Source organism: Melospiza georgiana, chromosome 9, assembly GCF_028018845.1.
Source record: "Melospiza georgiana isolate bMelGeo1 chromosome 9, bMelGeo1.pri, whole genome shotgun sequence".
Taxonomy (NCBI): Eukaryota; Metazoa; Chordata; class Aves; order Passeriformes; family Passerellidae; genus Melospiza; species Melospiza georgiana.
Genome location: NC_080438.1, coordinates 14,066,639 through 14,088,044, shown reverse-complemented (window position 1 = coordinate 14,088,044; position 21,406 = coordinate 14,066,639). Strand labels below are relative to the sequence as shown.

General features: G+C 36.8%; 1 protein-coding gene across 2 annotated transcripts in view; it reads right to left on the bottom strand.

Moving 5' to 3' along the window:
- The window catches only part of DPYD (dihydropyrimidine dehydrogenase), a 329,513-nt gene that overhangs the window by 85,386 nt on the left and 222,721 nt on the right, over nt 1–21,406 (bottom strand). Inside the window, exons 15-18 of one of the 2 annotated variants that reach the window (XR_009114783.1) lie at nt 20,189–20,257; nt 17,682–17,765; nt 11,776–11,894; nt 492–580 (exon numbers count right to left, since the gene is read on the bottom strand). Coding sequence is in view for 1 of the 2 variants with exons in the window: in XM_058029810.1 (XP_057885793.1) it covers nt 460–580; nt 17,682–17,765; nt 20,189–20,257 (274 nt within the window). In the remaining variant the exon portion in view is untranslated. Of the gene's footprint in view, nt 1–459; nt 581–11,775; nt 11,895–17,681; nt 17,766–20,188; nt 20,258–21,406 lie in introns of those variants that run through there. The other variant, XM_058029810.1, reaches the window with a different exon arrangement.

Sequence of the window (21,406 nt, the reverse complement as noted above, 5' to 3'; positions counted from 1 at the left end):
AACAATTACCACGGTTCTAAATGATGAATTAATACACCTACTGGCAAACCTATTTGCTGCCACATTGTGCATTAAGCTCCAAGGAAAAAAATATATATACCTTCAAATAGTATATTTTTGTTTTCTCAGAACACACACACCATTTTCACTACTAAATATAGGAACAGGGGGATTTACAGTGGTATGGTAAGCATATAAATACGACAGAAGTAAGAGCATGCAGAGAAATACTATACAATTTATTGTTAACAGTCTAATGTGGTTCTCTTCATATATTGCTCTATTCCAGATGCATGAACAAAATTAGGAAACCTTTCATCACTGTGCTTATTCTAAATATATCAAACAATATATTTTCCTATTAGTTTCTGTTGTTATCTGTTATTCCAGCAACGTTCCTTTCTTACCCCATGCAGCAGATCAGTAAATCTGCACAACTTGTGCACTGGAGTCACTCACCTTCCTGAGCAGCCATTGCAATTTTCACAATATCAGTGACATTTGGGGTCAGTTTGGCAAAGAAAGGAATGTGAACAGCTTGTCTAACCCAGCGACAGATGTTCCGTACCAGCTCTGGATCCTGTTCAAATAGGCCAGATAAATATAGAACATAATTAAAAGTAGTATGAACAAAAAGTATATTAAGGAAATAGAAAACTTTGCTCTAAGTGGCTATGCTGCAATTTTGTAAAATTGCACATCAGAACTGAGCTTCATCTCATTAGTTAACTTATTTCAACACACCAAATAACTGCAAATCCACTACAGAAAGGTTAGTTTGTGAAAAAAAGGATTTTTTTTTTCAGAAGACAAAGATATCACAAAATGTTCCCTTCTCAGAGAGAGGAAAATACCATTTTGGATGACAGACTATTTTACCTATTTCTTTTAAAAAATAATTTTCATTTTTAATGGCTCACTCTATGTAAGGTACATTAAAAACAAGGAGTATCCTACAAAATAATGTGAATCTGAAACATTGTCTGATCACGTCTTGATCAGAACAAGGATGAATGGAGGTTGCAGGGCTATCAGAATGCAATTCAGCATTTCTGAACTCTGAGAATAACTTGGGATGGTCATAGTGTAAATGAAAGATCAAAATCTCTGTTAAAGCCAGAAATCGAAATCTTCAAGTGTTAGCTTTTCCTGATTTCCAGTCATTTACTTCTCTTATGGAATACATCTCATGTAGACAGTAATCAGCTACCCTTTCCACTGAGGACAGCTCAGTGGAATAATACCTGCCTCTGGCACATGCAAGGGTCCTTGCTCAATGTAACTCTTATTTTATTTTTCTGTGGGCAATTCATAATGCTCTTCAACAAGTACCTTAAAATTTGCAATACTGATGCATGGAAAACCTGGTGCATGTTCTGGTTAAAAACTGAATGGTGCCATTACAAGATTCAGCACAAGTATTACCTGTGGGTAGGCTAGTCAGTACTGCAGCAATTATTTACATTTACTAAGTCTTTATCACTCTCTCAGATAATGAAATCTGTCATATATGAATAATCTTCTCCCTTTTGGATACTGTAAAACTCAGAAAGTTGTATTGCTATGTAGTAACTGAGAATGGGATGAGACTAAATGAAATTTAATTTAAAACAATCCAGCAGACACCAAGGTTGCCAATCTAGTGAACACAGGAAATATCCCCTTGTTGTTTTTCCTTTTTACACCAATGGCTAAATACAAACAAAAACCCCACAGGCTGTGTTCCTAGAAAGTACACAGTGCTTGACATGAATAGTAAAATCCTCAGACTTAGCTCTGGCATCCCAATAAAAGCGGTGATCTCCCGCCCATGCAGCTGCCATGAAATATGCATGAAACGCTGCACCGGCAGTATGAAAGTAGTTGCAGCTTTGACTTTCATTTCTGTTTTGAATTTCCTTGAGGCCCAATGCAGAAATGAGAGACCCTCTAGAAGCCATGAATTGTATATCCTTTATGTTAATTTTTCTCCTTAGAAATCCTTGTGATAATGTTCAGGATGTGGCACCACATAACTCATTATGCTGACTTCCTTGTGCTTATAGCGCTACCATAAAAATTCCTACTCTAACACACCTGCCTTAAAAAATTCAATTATTTTAAACCCCATTGAATACCTTTTTGGGAGACATCTTTCATAAAACCCAGTTTTCACCCTACCTAAGACAATTTAACTAGTTCGTCTTTCGTCATAAACAATAATTGTTTGGTTTTTTTCCCCTGAAAGTAAGTAAAGATCTTTATTTTCAATCAGTTTTATTTCTGACAAACCAAGATTAATGCAATTAATGCAATGGAATGGTCTTCTATTTCTCATGCTAGTAAACAGTTTAAATATCTGATTGCACAGCACATGATTAGAAAAAGCCCTTTTGAAAGGCTCACTTGTATCAGCCTTGGAAAACTGCCCATTTTTGGTCCCCATACAATCACAGGTAAATTAATAGGAAAATAATTCAAAAATTCAAGTGAAGGAGGTAAAATCTTTCATCCTATTTCACTTAATATTCCAGGAAAAAAAATGAATGTTTAGTATGTAAACACTGAAATAACAAAACAAAAGTTAAAACAGTGCTCTGTTGTATAGCGAGACAGTTACTGATAGAAATTGGAGAGGTGATGAATTTTATACAAAAAAATTAGAATTCCCATTAAATTTGACAATTCTGAACTGAAACAGGTATTTCTGAAGGTAATTTCCCCCAAAAATGTTTTATACAATTAATTTGCACATTAAATAAATCTCATATGAAGAAAATGCTGGTTAACTTTAAAAAATGCCAGTTTACCCTTGTGCCACACCCAAAAGCCACATCCATGTGATGTATCTTGCTGCTTCCCTTCACAGTGCGAGTCCTACAATGGAGTTGTGCTGGAACATCCAGATGAGCCTTTCTTCCACTCTCCTCCTCTCCTTGCTCTGCCTCCAGACCCTGCTGCTCGGGTTGCTGCTGCTGCAGTGACCAGCAGAGAGGCACCTGAGCCCCCCCTCTCCCCTCCCAGCAGTGGCACTGGCAGTGCCCATTGGGCACAGCCTGAGCATCCCTGCTGCCAGAGGGACTTCTGCCATGAAGTCACTGCCTGAGAATACCAGAGCTTTTGTGCTCTACAGACAAGACAAAAAATGTATTCAGAAAGAGGAATAATATCCTCACCTGGTTTTGTTCAACTTCACGTTTTCTTCTTTAGACCATAAAGAGAAGTCACTGTTAATTTATAAATTTTGTAATTTCTTACTCTGTTTTCACTAAGGACTTGGAAAAATGCATTCTAAGCAATCAGATGGCTGAAAACCAGAAGATACTGATGTCATTGGACAGAAAATTTTCATAGGAAATGAATAAACTACATTTGTATAATCCGTGGAAGTTCACTGGATGGTGCACAACTTCTCCACAGAAGCTTCCTTGCCTTTAGACTAAGACCAAATTGCAGAGGTCACACAACAACACACTTTTGAGAAACACTAAAGTGATTAGATATAGAGAATTCACTTCTAAATGCAGTCATTGACTAAAGAAATGCAACTCAAAACTTCAGATTTCTGAGAATACTAATTTGACCCATCCAAAAAAGTTTTAAACTCAGGCACAAATTTAGCAAAGTGAGTAGCATGACATCAAAAACTAATTTTTAAGAGGTTATGTACAAGTATCCTTTTGCCTAATTCATTTGACTGATTGAGGACCTGCCATCTCCTTGGATTTCTGAAAGACCGACCTCAATTCACAAATCGCTTTTTGCGATTCTTTCTTGGATTTATAAAACATCCAAGGATAAGCATGTAACTTGTGAAAGAATGAATCTTGAGGCCAAATAAATCACATTACAAAACAGTCAGTGATAATACAACACAAATATCTTTTCTTAGTCCAATCTAAGTTTATGAAAGTGCCTGCAGCTTTTATTATTGATAAAGTGGTTGATGAAGCTTGCCTAGTCAAGAAATATTTTCTAAAATGCTTGCTATGTAAAATGTTACTAGCTGTAAAAACAGCTGGGCATTTGTATTCACAAAACCAACAATAGAAACTAAATAAAATATTATTCTGCTTAATTTAGGAGAGGAATGTACTGCTTTTGGTTCAGTCTACCATGTTGCTAAAAATTACCTTCTTTCATTACACATAACTGCGTTTGTTGGTTCTCTCATTATGAATGATACAGTGTGATTGCAACAGAACATGTAGCATAATTTTACACTGTGTGTCAATCCAGAAGAATGAACAAATGCTCCAATGGACCGTAACATCTATTGCCAGCACACTTTGTTTATCTGCTGTATTTTAATTTTTATTTAAATTTTATAAAAATTTTTATTTAAATTCCATCTAAATAAAAGCTTGATAAAATTATCATTGGCTAAAACGTTATATTGATTCATGCACCGTAACTACAAGAATCTGTTGGTAATTTAATACCATATAAAGTCTCTTTTGGTATAAGCTGTACATCAGCATGTCTTCTGTCTTCCTGTTAATCAAATAATGCTTGTTTATTCCAAAGGCACAGGAGATTTGAATGTTACAGGGGTTGTCTTTTTACTTCCCTAAGCAACAGTACAGAATCATTTTTCCTGAATATTCATTATAGCCTTGGGCTAGATGAAGCTTTTAATCCTAACTACTCATTGCCAATGGGTAGATATACTAGAGGAAAAACAACTATTCACCTTTTTTTTCTAAATGATCACATGATAAGCTTAACTACAACCATAACTATGAGTATAAGTCCTCAGAAATTAAAGCAGCAAGTTGTCTACTGATTGCATTTGGCATCAGTAATGAGATGAATCCCCTGTCCTATCAGCCCCAAGGCAGATCCATCCTGCATGTTTAAAAAGCAGCGTGAAAATGCTGTGCACAGAGTAGGTCACCTCTCCTTGTATCTCATGGAAAGAAACAAAACCATGATGAGATTACCACAGAAATGTCTGGCTGCAGATTTTTGGAAATTTTTATTGTGACCTATTTTCAGTGTTCTTTCAGGGCCCTCATTTTTGCACTACCCTGTTACTGCACAATCTTTACACTGCATTCAGAACCCCTCTCCGAGGTAGAGAATTACTATTATACCTGTTCAATAAATGGAGAGATGAGAGTCAGATGGCCTGAGGTGCATCTCCACAAATCACCTTGCTTTGGTGCCCAGTTTTGCAGAAGTCATTTGCATAAGGACTTAAAAAGGTTTGTCTGTCAGAAAAACGCACTTAATTCTCTGGACTATACCTTAAATCATGAGATACTTTACACGTTAACAACAGAAATATTTTTAATACTTGGATTTAAACAGATTTTCAGAGCATTGGAATTATGCAAAAAGATAGAACTACAACTACTTTAGGGTAACAAACGTGTTTGTTAACTATGCAAACACTCCTCGGGAAGCACCTGTGTGAGTGCATGTACATCTACATGTGAGCATATATAGAGAGAAAATACAAATAGCAGTCTGAAAGTTGTCATAAAAAAAACCTCAAACCTGGAATTTTCCCCAAGAACTTCATAAGAAAGGTTAATCCTCAGTACAGCACATTAGTTGATCATGTCTAACGAGAACTACAGAAAATGGACCGTATCTTGCAATCTTCAGGCTGTCCCTAAATAATGGTGGCAGTTCTGTCTCACTGAGAGCAGGACAAGGACTTGTACAGTTCTGGAAAGAATGAAAATGCAACTTTTCTCAGACCAAATCCTGACTCTGTACATGTATGAAGGCTTCATTACATAGACCTATTGGATTTATCTCTACATATCACGTTGGTAATTTGTGTTGGTCCATTATTCTGACCGTGAGGATGGGAAGTTCTAGATGGCACAATGAGTGTTGCAAGATATAGCAAAACCTTGCATGTAAAGTCCTTAAACCTCATCTATCACTGACTACAATGACCTAAACAAAAAAGCTTCAGAAATTAAAATACTTTATCATATTTAATGTAAAAGTCTAATCTTCCTCATACACGTCAAATCTTTGGTGGCCACAAGACTAGTCTGATGTATATTTGTTGCCTATGAGTTTTATGGCTAAGCAATGCATTATTTTAACATGTTTATAATTTTAAATGCTGATAGTAAGTTACAGAGGACTTATTTTTTATTAATTTAGCTCACATGAAGCAGACATAAGATTTCTTATGTGCAGATAGGCAAGGGTAGGCAAGTGCAACAACAGTGCATCCTTCTCATGGCAGATTTTCTTTCTGTACTGGTTCTTCACACAGAAATCTTGTATTTCTGTTGTATTTATTAGCACTGGAAGAATTTTTTTTATGAAAAAATGTTCTATAGTTAACTTCTCATTCTTAGCAGTAGATAGATTTTTCAAAATAGTACCCATATCTATAGGAAAAGAGGGAGAGCTTTTATGATTACAAGAATGATGTAGCATAAGAATAAGTAAAGCTTTCTAGGTGAGAATTTTCAAGTCTCATCTGTTAAATTTAATACATGTACTACTCTCACTTTACTGTTTCATTCAACAATAGTCTACAAGGGAAGAGTTAAACCTCTCCTCAGTCACATTGCTATCTGCTGGCCCAAGGGGACCCAAACGCATCCTCATCTGAAAAGCAAAGAAGGAGAGGAGGATCTTCCCCTATCTGCTGGTAACCTCCATGCAGCAGGTCAGCTTTCCAGAGCATCCTACTCTCCCTCTGAACATTCCAGTGGCACTACTGCAGTGTGGAAAGGCAGGGACAGGATACATTTGGAGCAGCTTTAGAAAGTGAGTAATGTTAATTCGGGTAGACCCCTCACATATTCAATCCACTCTACTGTCTCAAAGTGTACCTGCAGATCTGCATCTTTTACAGAGATCCCATAAATGTAATGAGGATGCACTAGCCTGACAAGCTGTTAGTTTAAATGTGTCTACCCCATATTTCTTGTCCAGAAAACCATTAGAAAATTGTAACTTAAAAAAAAAAAAAAAAACCACAAAAAACCGAACCCTAATAACAGGAAAAACCCAACTCTGTGTGTGAAGAACTATTCCTTTGCTATTTATTAAAATATGAAGAAAAAGTAGAAGTATGGGAATTCCACCTTAAAGCATTGCACATCAGTATCTGTAGCCTTCACTACTTTTATATATATATGTATATATTAATGTGTGTATTTTAATATTTATCCTTTACACCACTATCTCTTGTCTTTCCTGTATGAGAGGCACAAGATTGTCTTCATAAAACTGTCTCTCTCTAAACCTACACAAAATTTCCACTGTACCAAAACACAGAATTACAGTCAATCACTGTAGCAAGAGTCACCACTGCAGAATCTCGTGGTTAGTTTTACTGTCTTCTTACACCCTAGAAAGGAGCAGTTTAGGTTGTGCATTTGTCCCATTTCAAACTTAATTAAAGCTAACAATTTGTTTAAAGCCTGTCAAAATAAGGGAAGGATTTCCCAGGATAGAAGATGAATAACTCTCAGCTTCTCATCTAGAGTAAAAAATTCTTCCTCATTTCTCAGGAAATTTGACAGCTTTTGGTCAACATCTATTGACCACAGCTGTCAAAAAGAAAGAAATGAAGCAGTTTAACCTAAGGCAGGAATAACAGTTTTCACGGTTGTATGTGAAGCTATCTATATATATTAGGAAAAAATTAAAAAACTGGCCTAAATTACATCAGAGGCTTGGGTTAGCCTGGTCAGCCTCACAAAAATGTAGCTGCTGGTTGAGAGCTTATATCCCCTCCAGCAAGAATCCATGATGTGATGTGATCTGAAACCAATGCCACACAATAAATTTTACAGATAATGATAGAATTCAGAATTCTTTTCCAGTCAATACTGTATTGCTTTTTGTCATAAGATCCAAGATGTACTAGTTTAGCAAAAAAAAATCCAAAAGAACCAACCCCCCAAAATTCAAAATCTCATTAAATATCTTCTATAAAATGGTACAAGAAAATCCCTTTTCATTCAGGATAGCAATTCATCCAAAGATGAATAATTTCATATTTTGTTCTAGGAGAATAAAGATGTTCCATCCCACTTAAGCCTTCAGCTTTTATTAATTAATTTGCACTTTAAAACAAGAGGTCTTTTCAATGTGAAGGGAGGTTGTAGAGGTGGAGTTTTTGGAAGCATTTCTAAAAGAGCAGAGATTCAGATGAGAAAAATTAAGCAAATTCCACATAGTTACCATTTCACTAAACTACCATAGCAACAATGTGCTCTGTGACTATTGTTCACTGATTTAATTCAAGGACATACTTATTTTCTACTCTCTTACACACTCTAAAATGCTCCTTTCTTTAAAAAAAGTCTTTAGAAACAAGTCTACTAAGTAAATGAAGACATTTATGTTGTTTTTACACAGCAAAATATTCCCTTTATAATTTGAACAAAAACTGTTATATTTTTAAACTGAGAAGATATCATATGACTTATATAACTAAGCATGTCCTGCTAGTGAAACAAGCACATTTTTGCTTACAAAATACTGCATATTAAGATGTAGAAGTTTAGCTTGGAAAATTCCCATTCATTTTTGCAGACTACATTTGTTCTTTTGGTTATAGATTTATCAATTAGGCAAAACCATTACCACTTGAAAGCAAAGACATATTTTTATATTTAAATTTAGTTTAAAAAAAACTCCAACCTTACAGAGAGTAATGACTCCTGATTCATAATGTTTTTTCTAAAGTAAAAATCTAAGTGAGAATTGAGAGACCTGACTGAACTTTCTTTTTCCTGTGGTAAGTTATAAGAACTAAAAAACTCCTGTCACCTAGCTCCATTCCTAGATGTTTGGACTTCACTAATTTAAGGTAAAGCTGCAAGCAAGGTGTCAAAATTTGATCAGCTACTCCTTCAGATCTGTCACCGCGAGTTCCACTCGGGGGAGCCTAATTGAGATTCTCCTTTTCTTCCAGTGATACCAACGTGTCACTGGGCTAGATCAAGTCACTCTGGATTAGGTCCAGGTTTTGGGCATGGCTGAACTGAGAAGTCATAACTCTGAGACCCTGTTGATACTGAGAGAGATAACAGCGGGCATTGAGAAAAGCCAGTGGGAGACTGGGGCTCCTACTCCTCAAAGGACTCACAGGCTCTCCTCAATCTACTTTGTAAAACTGAAAGAACAAATTGGTGCACATAAAAAAGAAACTTTAAAATCAAAAGCAGATAACAAAATAAATCTTAAAAGACACATAAAGGGTTTCTATAGAATCAGAATTTCAATAAATTTTTCAACTTTAGCAGATCCCTTTCTCCCTTTTTTTCCTTACTCTGCTTCGGTATCACAACTATTTCTCCCTATGTCAGCTCTTTAATTAGAACCTTTGAAAGATGTTAAAAGCACAAGACAAATAACCTTTGATTGCCTCACTTCATAAAAAAAATTAGAAAACTACCTTGTTATAGGGTTTCTTTATTGTAGTACTCACTGGAGCTGCACAAATCAATGATGCTTCAGGTATGTCAAAAAACAGACAAAAATAAGCCAAACAAAAAGAACCCACTCCAATGGGTTTTCACTTACCTAATCTAAAAGCTGCCAATTTTAACACAGGTCAGCATCCAAACTCAAGAATACATTTATCAAAGTGCTGTGTGGGAGATCCTCTTTGGACATTTTATTAGCAGCATGGCACTCCTACACCCCTTCTGGATAATGCTGCACCTCATGACTAAAAACTCATGTGCAGACAAGGTCAAAAATGAGCTGGAGGTTTTTGATTGACCAGTACAGGAAAGCAGAAAACATATATTTGTGTTGGAAGTAAGAACAGCAATTAGAGGGATGTCAAGATCAAGCACAACTGAGACTTGAAAGGTTGGTTGCTGCCTTTAGTCAGCTTTGTAATTACTCCTTTTTCGAATTACAGAAAAGCTTTTTGTTTTCTCCCCAGCACAAAGAGGAAAATAACTGAATTTGTTTTGAAAATTGATTCCTCTCTCTGTGAAGGTGGTTGAGCCATAGTGTTTTTCCTTATTCTGAATGTTTGGGTTTTGTTTCACTTATTTTTAATTTGAAAATGTTATTCTAAGCAACCAGAAGAAACACCTCTGTTAGAAAACACTCTAATTTAAAAATTAACTATAAGACATTTTGTATTTGCTTATGGTTACCTTACATGATAGGGAAAACAGTCCTTTTGTTTCATTATGATAGGTCTGATAAAACTTTAGCAATGAGCATTTATAGCTATTGATTTTAATGCAATATTAAAGGCATTTAATTCAGATGATTTTCTTTGGTTTCCAGAATAAAGATCACTAATAGTTGGCCTGAAAGGTTGATGCACAGTTGGTAGTCCAAATTACCAAATTATTTGTTCCAATATCAACTGGTTTAAATATTCCAAGTGAAAAATACAAAACTGCACATTTACCATTAGTAAACTTCTTGGACACACTGATCAGAAAGATTTATTTAACAGTGCTGGTCTACGCAAAGTGTTGACTAATAAAAATGCCTTTTTTACCCCTAACAGAACAAAATATTTTCTATTGGTTGCTTCTAGCCAGCCAAAATAATGTTTCTCATAGCACTGTAAAAAGTGGAATGCAGCATGATTAAATAATATTTCAGCTCTTTAGTTCATGCAGAGGTCACCTGCTAGAAGGCAAAAGGGTTTGATTAGGTTTACGTCATTTGTGAAATATTCTAAAGGGAAGCTCAGAACTCGAATATGTGAAGGCTGCAGCTACAAATAGCTTTCTCTTGTGGTCAGGTAGGCAAGCTCTGTCCTTTCCTATAATAATAAGGTAGAAAATACTAAATAATTGAGGAAAGCATAAACCTTTGAAACATGAAACATGAAACCAGGGAATTTAAAACCTATGCTCTGAGAAGAATTTGCCACTCAGTTTTAAAATGTTCATCAAGTGGTCATGTATTCAGATTTGGCTATTGTAAAGAGCAAGCTTCCCAGCAAACTAACTTTCCTAGGAGCCAAGGCAAAATTTCAAGAAATATGAGTCTAATCCTGAAAACTCTCGTGTAGGCAGTGAAGAGACTAGTTAATATATTGCCAATTAACTTTATCAAACACTGGCATAAAATTGAAACCACAGAAAGAAAAAATTACTAATGTGCACCAAGATAAACAATCTTAAAATATCAGTGCCAGGTCACTGATAAAGTCACCAAACCAACCTTCCTTGTGACATCTGTCACCCATAATGTGAATTTCAGCAGAAATTATTCCATCATAGCAAGATTGAAAATTAAGTGTAAATCCAAATAGCTTTCATGTCTTCATGATTTTCAAGGAAACAGAATCAGTTTTACATTTGCTAAGGCATTCTGTGGAGAATGCCTTCCTTACATAAATATCAGTCACCACACATAATCAATATTTCAAACCTTATTAACAGCCATAGCATGTCATTAAAAACTTTCAGCAAGTTGGTATGGCTGTTAACATTATTGCCGAATTTATAATCCCTTTTTATTTTCCATTTTGTCTTTTGAGTAATTCAATTAGAAATCCTTCAAAGCAATAACAGTGGATTAAATGTTGTCAAACCACAATACGAAATTAGAGAATAGAGTTCTGATGATGAATTTATTAAACTTTGCATTTCAATTCATTTCTCCTTGAGTGTATAAAAAGCAGAACTCTTTAGACAAAACACCAATTAACTGTCGTACCTCATTATTGTCTCTTTTTAAAAGATAGAATACATGAGGACATAAAGGATGCATGAAAGAAATCAATTTAAATCACAACATTTAATTACACCTGAATCCTGCAATGGTACAGAAAAAAAATGAACTCTCATGTACTGAAGGAAGGTGAATGTCACTTACCCAGGAGTGACCATAAAGCCAGCAAGCTTTTCCTGCTCAGATTTCCAGTGAAATAGCTCATGAATCAATTTTTACTTTTAAAGCAACTCAGCAAAAGGGTTTAGTTTATGAGGAGAGTTCTGAAGAATGAAGAAATAGAGAAAGAAAAGAAAGAGACATCTGACAACAGAGAAGATTAAAACCAATGCAAAGAGGTTAAACAACAAAACCAAATTATCATAAGGGATGATCTTAGACCATGATCAGTGTGGGACCACGAACGTAAGTCCACAAAACACATCTCCTGACCAGCCAAAAAGTGTGCTTATGTCTACATTTGTAGGAGTTGAAGCGGGCAATCAGTTGCATCCCTTCTCCCTGCACATCCTAGATTCCTTCCCAGCAAAACAATGCCCAGTACAGCACATGCCTGCACACAGAGTAACAGCACCACTGCCTCAACCAAGAAATCCTTGTTTCTCAGGAACTGAATTTCTTGCTTCTGTTGAGCTTTTCCCTCAGTTGAACTACCAAGGCTTCTCTTCATATCCATTTGCTTGGGCAGCAGGCAATTTCCCTCCTCTCCCCAGTCATTCAGTTTTATGGAATTTACTGCCTTTGAAACACTTTGGACACTGAGAAACATGACTGAAAGAGGTCATTTGGCCAAGACATGCCCCAAAGCAAGAAAGGGCAGTGGCAGATGCAAAGACACTGAGATCAGCTCAGATTATCTTTTGAAGAGCCAGCCAAATGGATGACAGAGGCCAATGCAAGAGAACAACAAGATGTACGAGTCCTGAAACTCCATGGCAAACACCACCATGAACCTGACTTGGGCTGGTTTATACTGGATTTTGGGTGACAATGTCCACACTGCTGCTACAGCCCAATGCAGCACCACTCTGCTGTACTTTGCATTAATTTGTAGCAATAACTGATACAGAAGAGAAGAGCAAGAACTAATACTGCCTGCAGGACTCAATGAATTATACTTAACCAGCACATTATTGTAGGCTGATAGTAGAATGTCACATGAACACAGATATAATCAAATTCTGTTTGGGGCATCATTTATTTAAAATACTTCAAGCTCCTTGCTGGCAGAGCAACAGCGAATTAGCATGCTATGCTGTGCACTTCAATTAAAAAGCAGCCTCATCTTTCCCATTTCCAAGGTACAGCAGAGCAAATCTAATTGTGCCATGCAGTCAGCTCTCATCTTCGCAGAGTAACCAGGGCTTTGGGGTTTTTTTTCTTTTTGTTTTTGACAGATTTGTCGTCCTCTGAATGAGGCAATGTAGGCTTTTATGAAACTTGCCTCCTAATTGCAGGCAATAAACATAAGCACAGCCAGCAGCAGACACTGTAGCAAGTACTACTGAAGCAAAATGAAAATAAAGGTAAGAAAAGAACCACAAAGCAAGTTCATTTTACATATTATCTGAATAGCTAAACCACCAGAATCTGGATTTCAGTGCTCACAAGAGACATACACATTCCTTCTTCAATATAAACTAAAAAAAAATGAAATCATTCCCCAAACCTAGGGCTTAAATGCTGAAATAGGCAAAGATTTTTTTCTATTTTGAGGGTTAGAAGGTATGACTAATTAATGAGAAATAGTTATATGCCAGGATGCTATTAACTTTTGCAATATTTGCTTATAGCACTAAGGCTAAGATCTTTGAATATGATATTAGCTGCTTTTGGCTTGAGACCTTGTTCATACTGATTATCTCACTCCAAGTGTACACCCAAGTCCTTTTATACAGTACTCATTTCCTATTCCTGGTACAAAGAATACAGTGCCTTTGGTGAGGAATTGAACAGGGTGAACCCTCAGAAATGGTTGTCTGAACGGACTCCAGGAGAGCAGGTGCTGGAAGGTCCCACTCGGACTGGCACTGACACCACCACCAGTGATGTTTGCCACACCTTTGCCTGCCTGAGCACTAAAAACTACAGATATAGAGAGTACACAGCTCCACCAGACAACATATTCCTGATCTGCATCACCTTGTTAGGGAATACTTTTCCTAATGCACAATTTGAAACATTCAGCCTGCAATTTGCCCCTCGCTCTATCATCTGACATGACAGAGAATAATCTTCTTTTTGTAGCTGCTCTTGCAGCATCTTGTCCCTTCTTGTCTCTTCCTTTCAGGTAGTTGTAAGCTGTTATTTCCTTCCCTCTGTGGTTTTTTGCTGCCCACTAGGCCAAGAAGACTAAGTGGTAATTTTGAAGACTTTGGGTATCACTTGTCCTAATCGTTTTTGTTCTAATGCTTCTTGGGAGATGCACATTATAGCTCTCAGATGTGGGGTTTCATCCTAGCAGGAATGAAAAGTAAACCCAGATTACTGACTCAATTTAACTATACATTCTTGGCAGAGCAGCTGGAGAGACTTACTGACCTTTAGACCAAAATCAAAAAAGACAAACACTTAAATTTGTTGGTTTCACATGACATTAATAATTCTGAATATTCAATGCCACTTTTTAGAAGGATAAGTAAGAAAAAAAAAAGTAAAACATCTTTGCATGGTTTCCAGTGAAGGACAAAAAGTGCACCACAAATACATGTTGTCATCACAAGTCAGACGTTGAAATATCAGTGCTATCATCTCACATGCTTGATTCATTATTTTCATAATTTTATGCTAAAATTACTACAGGATTGAACTATAGTGGGAAAGTGACGCTCATTTTATAATAATCTGCTGTTCATGTTGTCTTTATATTTACTATTAAATGTTTTGTACACATAGGTTATCTGATTCAAGGAAAATCTGTGCATTAGTGCTGGTAAATGTAATGACAAATTCTATCACAATTTTTAACAATATCCACTTTTATACCATTGCAGGTTGTTACAAAAGAGCACAAACCTTAACTTTATTATCATTAATCAGCATTAGTAAATATAATTGACATTTTATACAGAACCAGCTTTAAGTAACTTATTGGCAGCCATACAGATACCTCTTAATATTACCCTCTGGCTAGCTACGCTGTTTGGGCGCCAGAGTGTCTGCACTAATGACTTGGCATTAAAATCAAATAAAAGCTGAGAACTGTAATTCAGTATAAAACAAACAGCCATACTTAGTAACCATTTTTATATATATAATTTGGATATACCAGGATCCTTTTTAATTTGTCATTGATATAAAACAGTGAAAGCGTTTGATACTAGACGAAAAAATAGGATAGAGAAAAATAAATCTGATGTTCCCAGATTTCTACACTTACCCTGTGGGCACACCATAGGAATTGGAATGAGAAGAAAAACTAGACAGTGTAATTAACCTTTCCTTTCCCTTTTTTTTTAAACAACAACAAAAAGGCAGAACACGTTAGACATTATAAATAGTAAAAATACACATTTTTCTGCCATTATTCTTCATCTCAGCAATTTCTGTAGTTTCTTGAGGATTTAATGTGCTTAGCCATGAAAGAGACCTAATCCTTGAAAAAAATTCCTATGAAGACATGGATTATGTTATCAAAAAGATTTAAGAAAACCTGCTTCACTGTACAACCAGGAAAGCTGCTCTGCCTCTCAAAGCCTCATGCCCTGACTTCCAGATATCAAGTGGTGGTTTTTTTTCAGAGCATATCTGAGCCCTGTCTTCCCCACACCACCTGTGCATGACCTATTTGACTTCAGCTCTGGAGGGCGCAGGGAAAACAACTAAAATACCAAAATACTATTTAGCACTTTTGTATTTTCTGATGGGGTCTCCAGGGGCTACCATGCATGGAAGCCTCCTGAAGGGCTATTGATAAATCTTGTTGCACATATCATTACTTAATCCAGTTTATGCCCACCCTTTGCTTCAATAACCTACATTTAAAATCACTACAATTTAATTTTAGCCAACTCTGAGGAAGATTATCAGGATCTGGCTCTCTAAACATGGTTTGTTTTATTCATTCATTCATCTAAATAAGTTGATTCTCTTCTGAGCTCTAATTTTGATAAGACAAATAAGAAAACACAGGAAAATGTTTAAGCAAGAGTAGTATATATGAAACATTCCAAGGAATATCCATATTGAATGGGAAAGACAGAAATATTATTATAAAAGCATACATGTATATGTAAAGAAATCTTTCTTTATGGATCTGATCTCCTCCATAGAGAGTCACAAATCCACACGATCGCCCTGAGTGCTCAGATTTTGCATTTGCTTTTCTGATTTTACAATAGCTGAAAGATATGTAAAAACTCATGTAGCCAGACAGCTCCCTACTGACTACACATCTAAGCAACTTCACATGCATACATTACTCCAACCACTGAAAGCTGGAAATAACACATACATTAAAAAAAAAACAAAAAAAACCACCATGCTTGAAAGGAGCCTGTTTCAGTTTGGAACCTCCAGGGCTCTCCCTGACCAGACTGCACCTTCCACAGTGTCCTGCCTTCTCAGGCAGGGACACATCAAACTACTGAGTTATGCTCTGCAGACTGAAGGGAGGGAATTTCTTCAAAACCTTAGAAACATGGCTAAAATAGCAATTTGTTTTTGAATGCAGTTCAGGGAAAAATTAATAATAACTACTACTGTTTTACTAGTGTTATCGTAGAGGGCTTTTATGATTCTCTCCCATTTTTAATCACAACTTCAGTCAATGACCACTGGCCATAAAAAGCATCCAGATTACTTTCATTAAAAATAATAATCTACAGCATGGACCAGATTGATGTAATTTTGTTCACAGAAAACAATAAAATGCCCAGGGCACTGTGCCTGATAGTATTGCTATGATAAAGCTATGCTTGAAGTGTGTCCACTTGAAGTGTTGCACTGATTACAGCTCCTAGTGCTTCCCTAGTTTCAGAAAGGGAATGGTTCCATTACCCAACTACACCTCAGGTCTTCTGAGTTTTGTGTTTAATTGAGCAAGGGAGGATGAATTAAGATGCTTACTAGCCCTCTACAAAGGGGTCAGGTGAACAATAATATGTCAGCTTTAGGTTTATAATCATCATTCCCACTCTGCATCTCCTTCCTCCTCTTCTTCTCCCTGTCCCCAAAATGTATTAAGATGGGAAATCAAACAGTCTTCATAATTTGGAAACTTTGATGGTCAAACAGTAGAAAATCTCTCCTGGTAGACTGTGAACCAAGATTTTTCAAAGACCTTCAATTCACTATACTTGGGCATTTTTCAGAGCCAAAACAAATTTCAAGGCATGACCAAAACAAGCAAAAAATCTACAAATCCTTCAAAAGGATATTAGTATGAAAATAAGGGTTTGTATGTGTATATTTTCTTTTCATGGCCAAAACAACACACATTCTCCTACCTGAAGTCATGGGATGTACTGATAAACTCTGCAACAGATTTCTGCATGGCAGAGACATCAGACATGGGTAATTCCAATCTCAACCATATAAACCAGTAAATCTATAGCAACAGAACACAGGCCCTTAAAGAGAAGGTGCTAATTGTACACAGTACTACCAGAATGTATGGACTCTTCTGTGATTCTGAAATACAGTTAGGCTCATATGTTAAAAACTTTGAAATGAAAGGCGTGTATATCTCATGTTCTTCAAAATCATTACTGATATATGCAGTAATTACTAGCTTGTGATTTAAAAGACATCTACAGGGCACTGAAATGGAAATCAACAAATTCTGTCTAAGTGCTTTTTTGAAATTATTTGTTTTCATCATATTCCTTGTCAAATACATAATGCATTTTTGTTCTCAGCAAAACTAAGCATTTTGTACATTCTCAGCTTCTTTTTTCTTTTTTTTCCTCTCATCAATAAATATTTAAACACATTCAACCTAAAAATCTCAAGCTGCTAATCTGCAGCTTGTGTCTTGCCCCCTGAGGTGTAACTATCAATGTGGCAGGATTGCTGGAGAGACATTAAGTAGATTGTGGTTACAGTCCTACCTGCCCACAGGCCAGTCCCATGCCTCGCTCCCCCATACCATGAGGACATGATAAATTCAACTCCAGCGCATCAGCACCAGCAACCTATAAAACAGGTGGAAGGACAAAAAAATGAAAAATTAATTTCAAGTAATATACTCTTTCCTGTAGTATTTACTGTTCATGTTAAATAGATTTCTTCAGACATTTGACTTATTTTTCTTTTCTAAGAGAAAAAGCTATGATACCCTAGAAAAGAAGCCCATTGATCATTAGAGAGAAAAAACTTCAAAAACTGATGTGGTTTCCAGACATTCTTAAGGAATTAGAGTAAAAAGCAAAGTAAAAAGATATGAGCAGAATAAAGAGTTGGTTCTGGAAAATGTTAAAAAATTAAATGCAATTACAGGGCCTAAGAGCAGCACTAAGAGCTTTGGCAGGCAATGTTACACAGGTGCTGCTGTGCTCTGAAGAACTGTAACTCAGTAATAAATGTTTCCTTTTTACTTTAATGGATTCAGTCTCCAGATTTTCTGCAGGCACCTGTACTGTGCCATAGCTTTTGTCATTAAGTAAATTTGTTTCTAAAGAACAAGAGGCTAATAAAAAAAGTCTGAACAAACATATTAGTCATGCTAATTCCTGTTCATCGCCCTCTATTAGTTCCAATTAAAAGGGGAAGGAGCCGAGCTGTCCGAGGGCAGCACACAGACACGCTCCTCTTCCTTTCTGAACTGCTCCGGCCTGACACGAACATCTCTCCTGTTGCCTTCCAGTGGCTCTAACTAGGGTTTTGTTCTGCATCTGCATTTTGTTTTGCTTATTGAACTGGAGTAACTTAGCCTGCTGTGTGGCCATGGTTCAGCAGCTCCCAAAGTGCGTGAGCAGGGAGAAGCCATCCATCACTCGCAGGAGCCCTCCCCGCTCCGGCCGGCTCCGCGAGCCCGGCCATGCCGGGGCTGTCGGCCTCCCTGACAAGCTGACCTTTAGGATGAATAGGTCGTCCTCCTGCTGAGACACTGTGCTACCTTCTGGGGCTTCTGCTCTTGTGAAAGCCACATCCATTACCTCTAGGCAGGATCCTACGCGTGCGATTAAACATCCCTGCTCTTCAGCTGTGCATTCGAGGGCGCCCCAAACTAGTGCTGCTCTCCACAGGGCAGACACCAACAACTACCCAGAAGAGTGTTCTATCACACAGGTTACACATCGTTGACTGCATTTAGAGAACCACCTCTTTTCTAAAGGGGTAACATAAATACAAGCACAGATTGGAAATAAGTGCCTTAAAGTTGGGCAGCAGTACCACTGGATTTAAGAAACAGGAGCAAAGGCACAGTAAAGCCATTCTTCCTGATCAGTTTAAGTGTGGCGCTGCTTCCGTCAAGCAGAGATTCCAAAATATGATTTCATGGTCAATTAGGTAAGTACAGGTATAAATTGAAATAGTGTTGAAGATTGCCAAGCTAACTACTGAAAATGTTTAATTTCACTTCCCTAAGTCCCTAAAGTGACTTTTTTCCTCACAGGTTTAAAATGCTCAAAGAAAATTGAGAAGTGTCACCCTACATAACCACAGGAGGGCTTAGGACACTGAATAAAGCAACAATGATGTTGAAACATTCTGCCATATGAAAACACAAATTCAAAATATCCAAAACTCTACCCATACATATATAAAAACATATTTATAATTTAAACATTTAAATCTGAGGTAGTGCTAGAAATAATGACAGTAATTTTTTTCTTTCCTTAAATTTCTTAATGCTATTCTTTTAATTTCCTCTAGATGCTTTATGTGGAAAACAGGCTTTAATTTAAACATAAAACTTTGCTTTCCATTCAGATATAGACACCCTTCTGAATGAAATTAGTGCAGTCCTGATAAGTATTTCTTATACTACTCCCTATGGACACAGGTACATGCTATTAAATAGTTTTTCCCTCCAATTGAATAGAAATTTCAGGTGCATTGTCTGTTTGCATTTCTGTAAGATTGGATTTATATTATAGAAAGCCTGCTGACTGCTATTATATATGCTGACTTTCTCAGCTATCATTTTTGAAAGTCTGTATTAAAAGTAGAATAGCATTAAATGAGCCCTTTATACTTTAAATATTCAAGAGTTTTATATTCAAAATTTCTTCTGGTGCTGTCAAACTAGTGCGCCTCTAGGCAAGGTAAGATCAAGTTGGGCTCTCAAAGGTAGAATTAAATTTTATCAGGGCATCTGTCATAATATACAGTTTGCTTAAAATGCAGATAAAAAGTATATAGGTTCAAAAACTAAAGGCTTTCCAGGTACTGCTTAAAAATCCGAGGGACTATTTTTATGGAACAGATTACCTTTAAATTTACATTTCCATCATTTTAATGAAAACACAGAATAAACAAATTATAATGGACATGTTTTAAATTCTCATTTTTCACTTTGAATCTATTTCTTTCAAGAAATCCCTTACTGCAGCTCTTGTTTTCAAGGAGAATTAAAAAAAAATATGTGGAAACACATTTAGGAAACCATTACCTCAGCCATTTTTGAGAGTTCAGTCCAGTCCTCCCTGTTATAGCTGCACATGATGCTGGCAATCAGAACCTGGAAAGAGGATATATACATTATTGTGACACTGTACATTACTGTGACTCTAGACACGAACTGCACTGCCTGCTTATGGGAACTACCAGCTGTCTGCCAGGAGCTAGAGAGTGAAATAGAGCTTCAGACCTCACTGGGGACAAGAAACAGTGACCAAACTCATCTATTATATCCCTGGGTTTGGGAGAAGGTCTATCCATGTGCATTCTCTCTGTCATGTGACACAGTGAGAACAAAGTCTGTCCTGCACACAGAGCCCACCAGGACACTGTCAGACACTCTCGTTCTTGAGGCCTGAGGAATGAAGTTGTTATTTACCATTAATAGAAATGACAGAAGCATTTTGACTGTTTAGAGGTAGATAAGACATCAGTGCACATGTTTATACTCCAATATGGCAGTGTATGGACACAATATTCCAGCTGACTTCAGGAATCCAGGACACATCAAATCCAGACCCTGGAGTCTCTTACCATGCAACTTTAGGACAGAGAAAGAGAGCCAGAACTATTTTGTATCCTAGAGGCAACTGAGAGGAGACTTTCAGCATGTGGGGAAACTCTGAAGGACTGGGAGAATGGCCCAGGGAATCTCCAGCTTTTGTTATCCCACGATGACATTTTATTTGCTATACACTGACTGGCCCCAGTTCCCCAGAGCTATTCTGTGTAATTGCCTTTCTTTTTCATTACACTGAGCACCTTTCAAGTCCAGATTCTGCCTCTAGCTGCTGGCTTCCTCTAAAATATTTCTTGAGGTTCACGTTTTTAGGTAAAATAAGATCTAAGAGGATTCTTCACGGAGTGGGGAGGCACCTAAACACACACCTTACCAGCTGCATACAGTGCTATTTACTGTTAATTAATGTTAACTACTCCTCTGGTCAATGCCCAGTTCAAGTGACAGCGCTAATTTCCATTTAAGACTAAAATAAAATAATGTGTTCTGGACTCAAAAGTTGAAATTATGAAGTTGATAGATTTGAGGTAAGATCAGCAGAGAAATCAGCCCAGAAATTCCTGCATGAACAACTTCTTAGAAGGATGATGTTTGTAAGAAAAAATGCAAGAGAAAACCGTATTGCAGCAGCTAAAAGGTTAAATCAGAAAAGGTATCAGAGAACTTAACAGAAGTCTCCAAGCTCAGTCT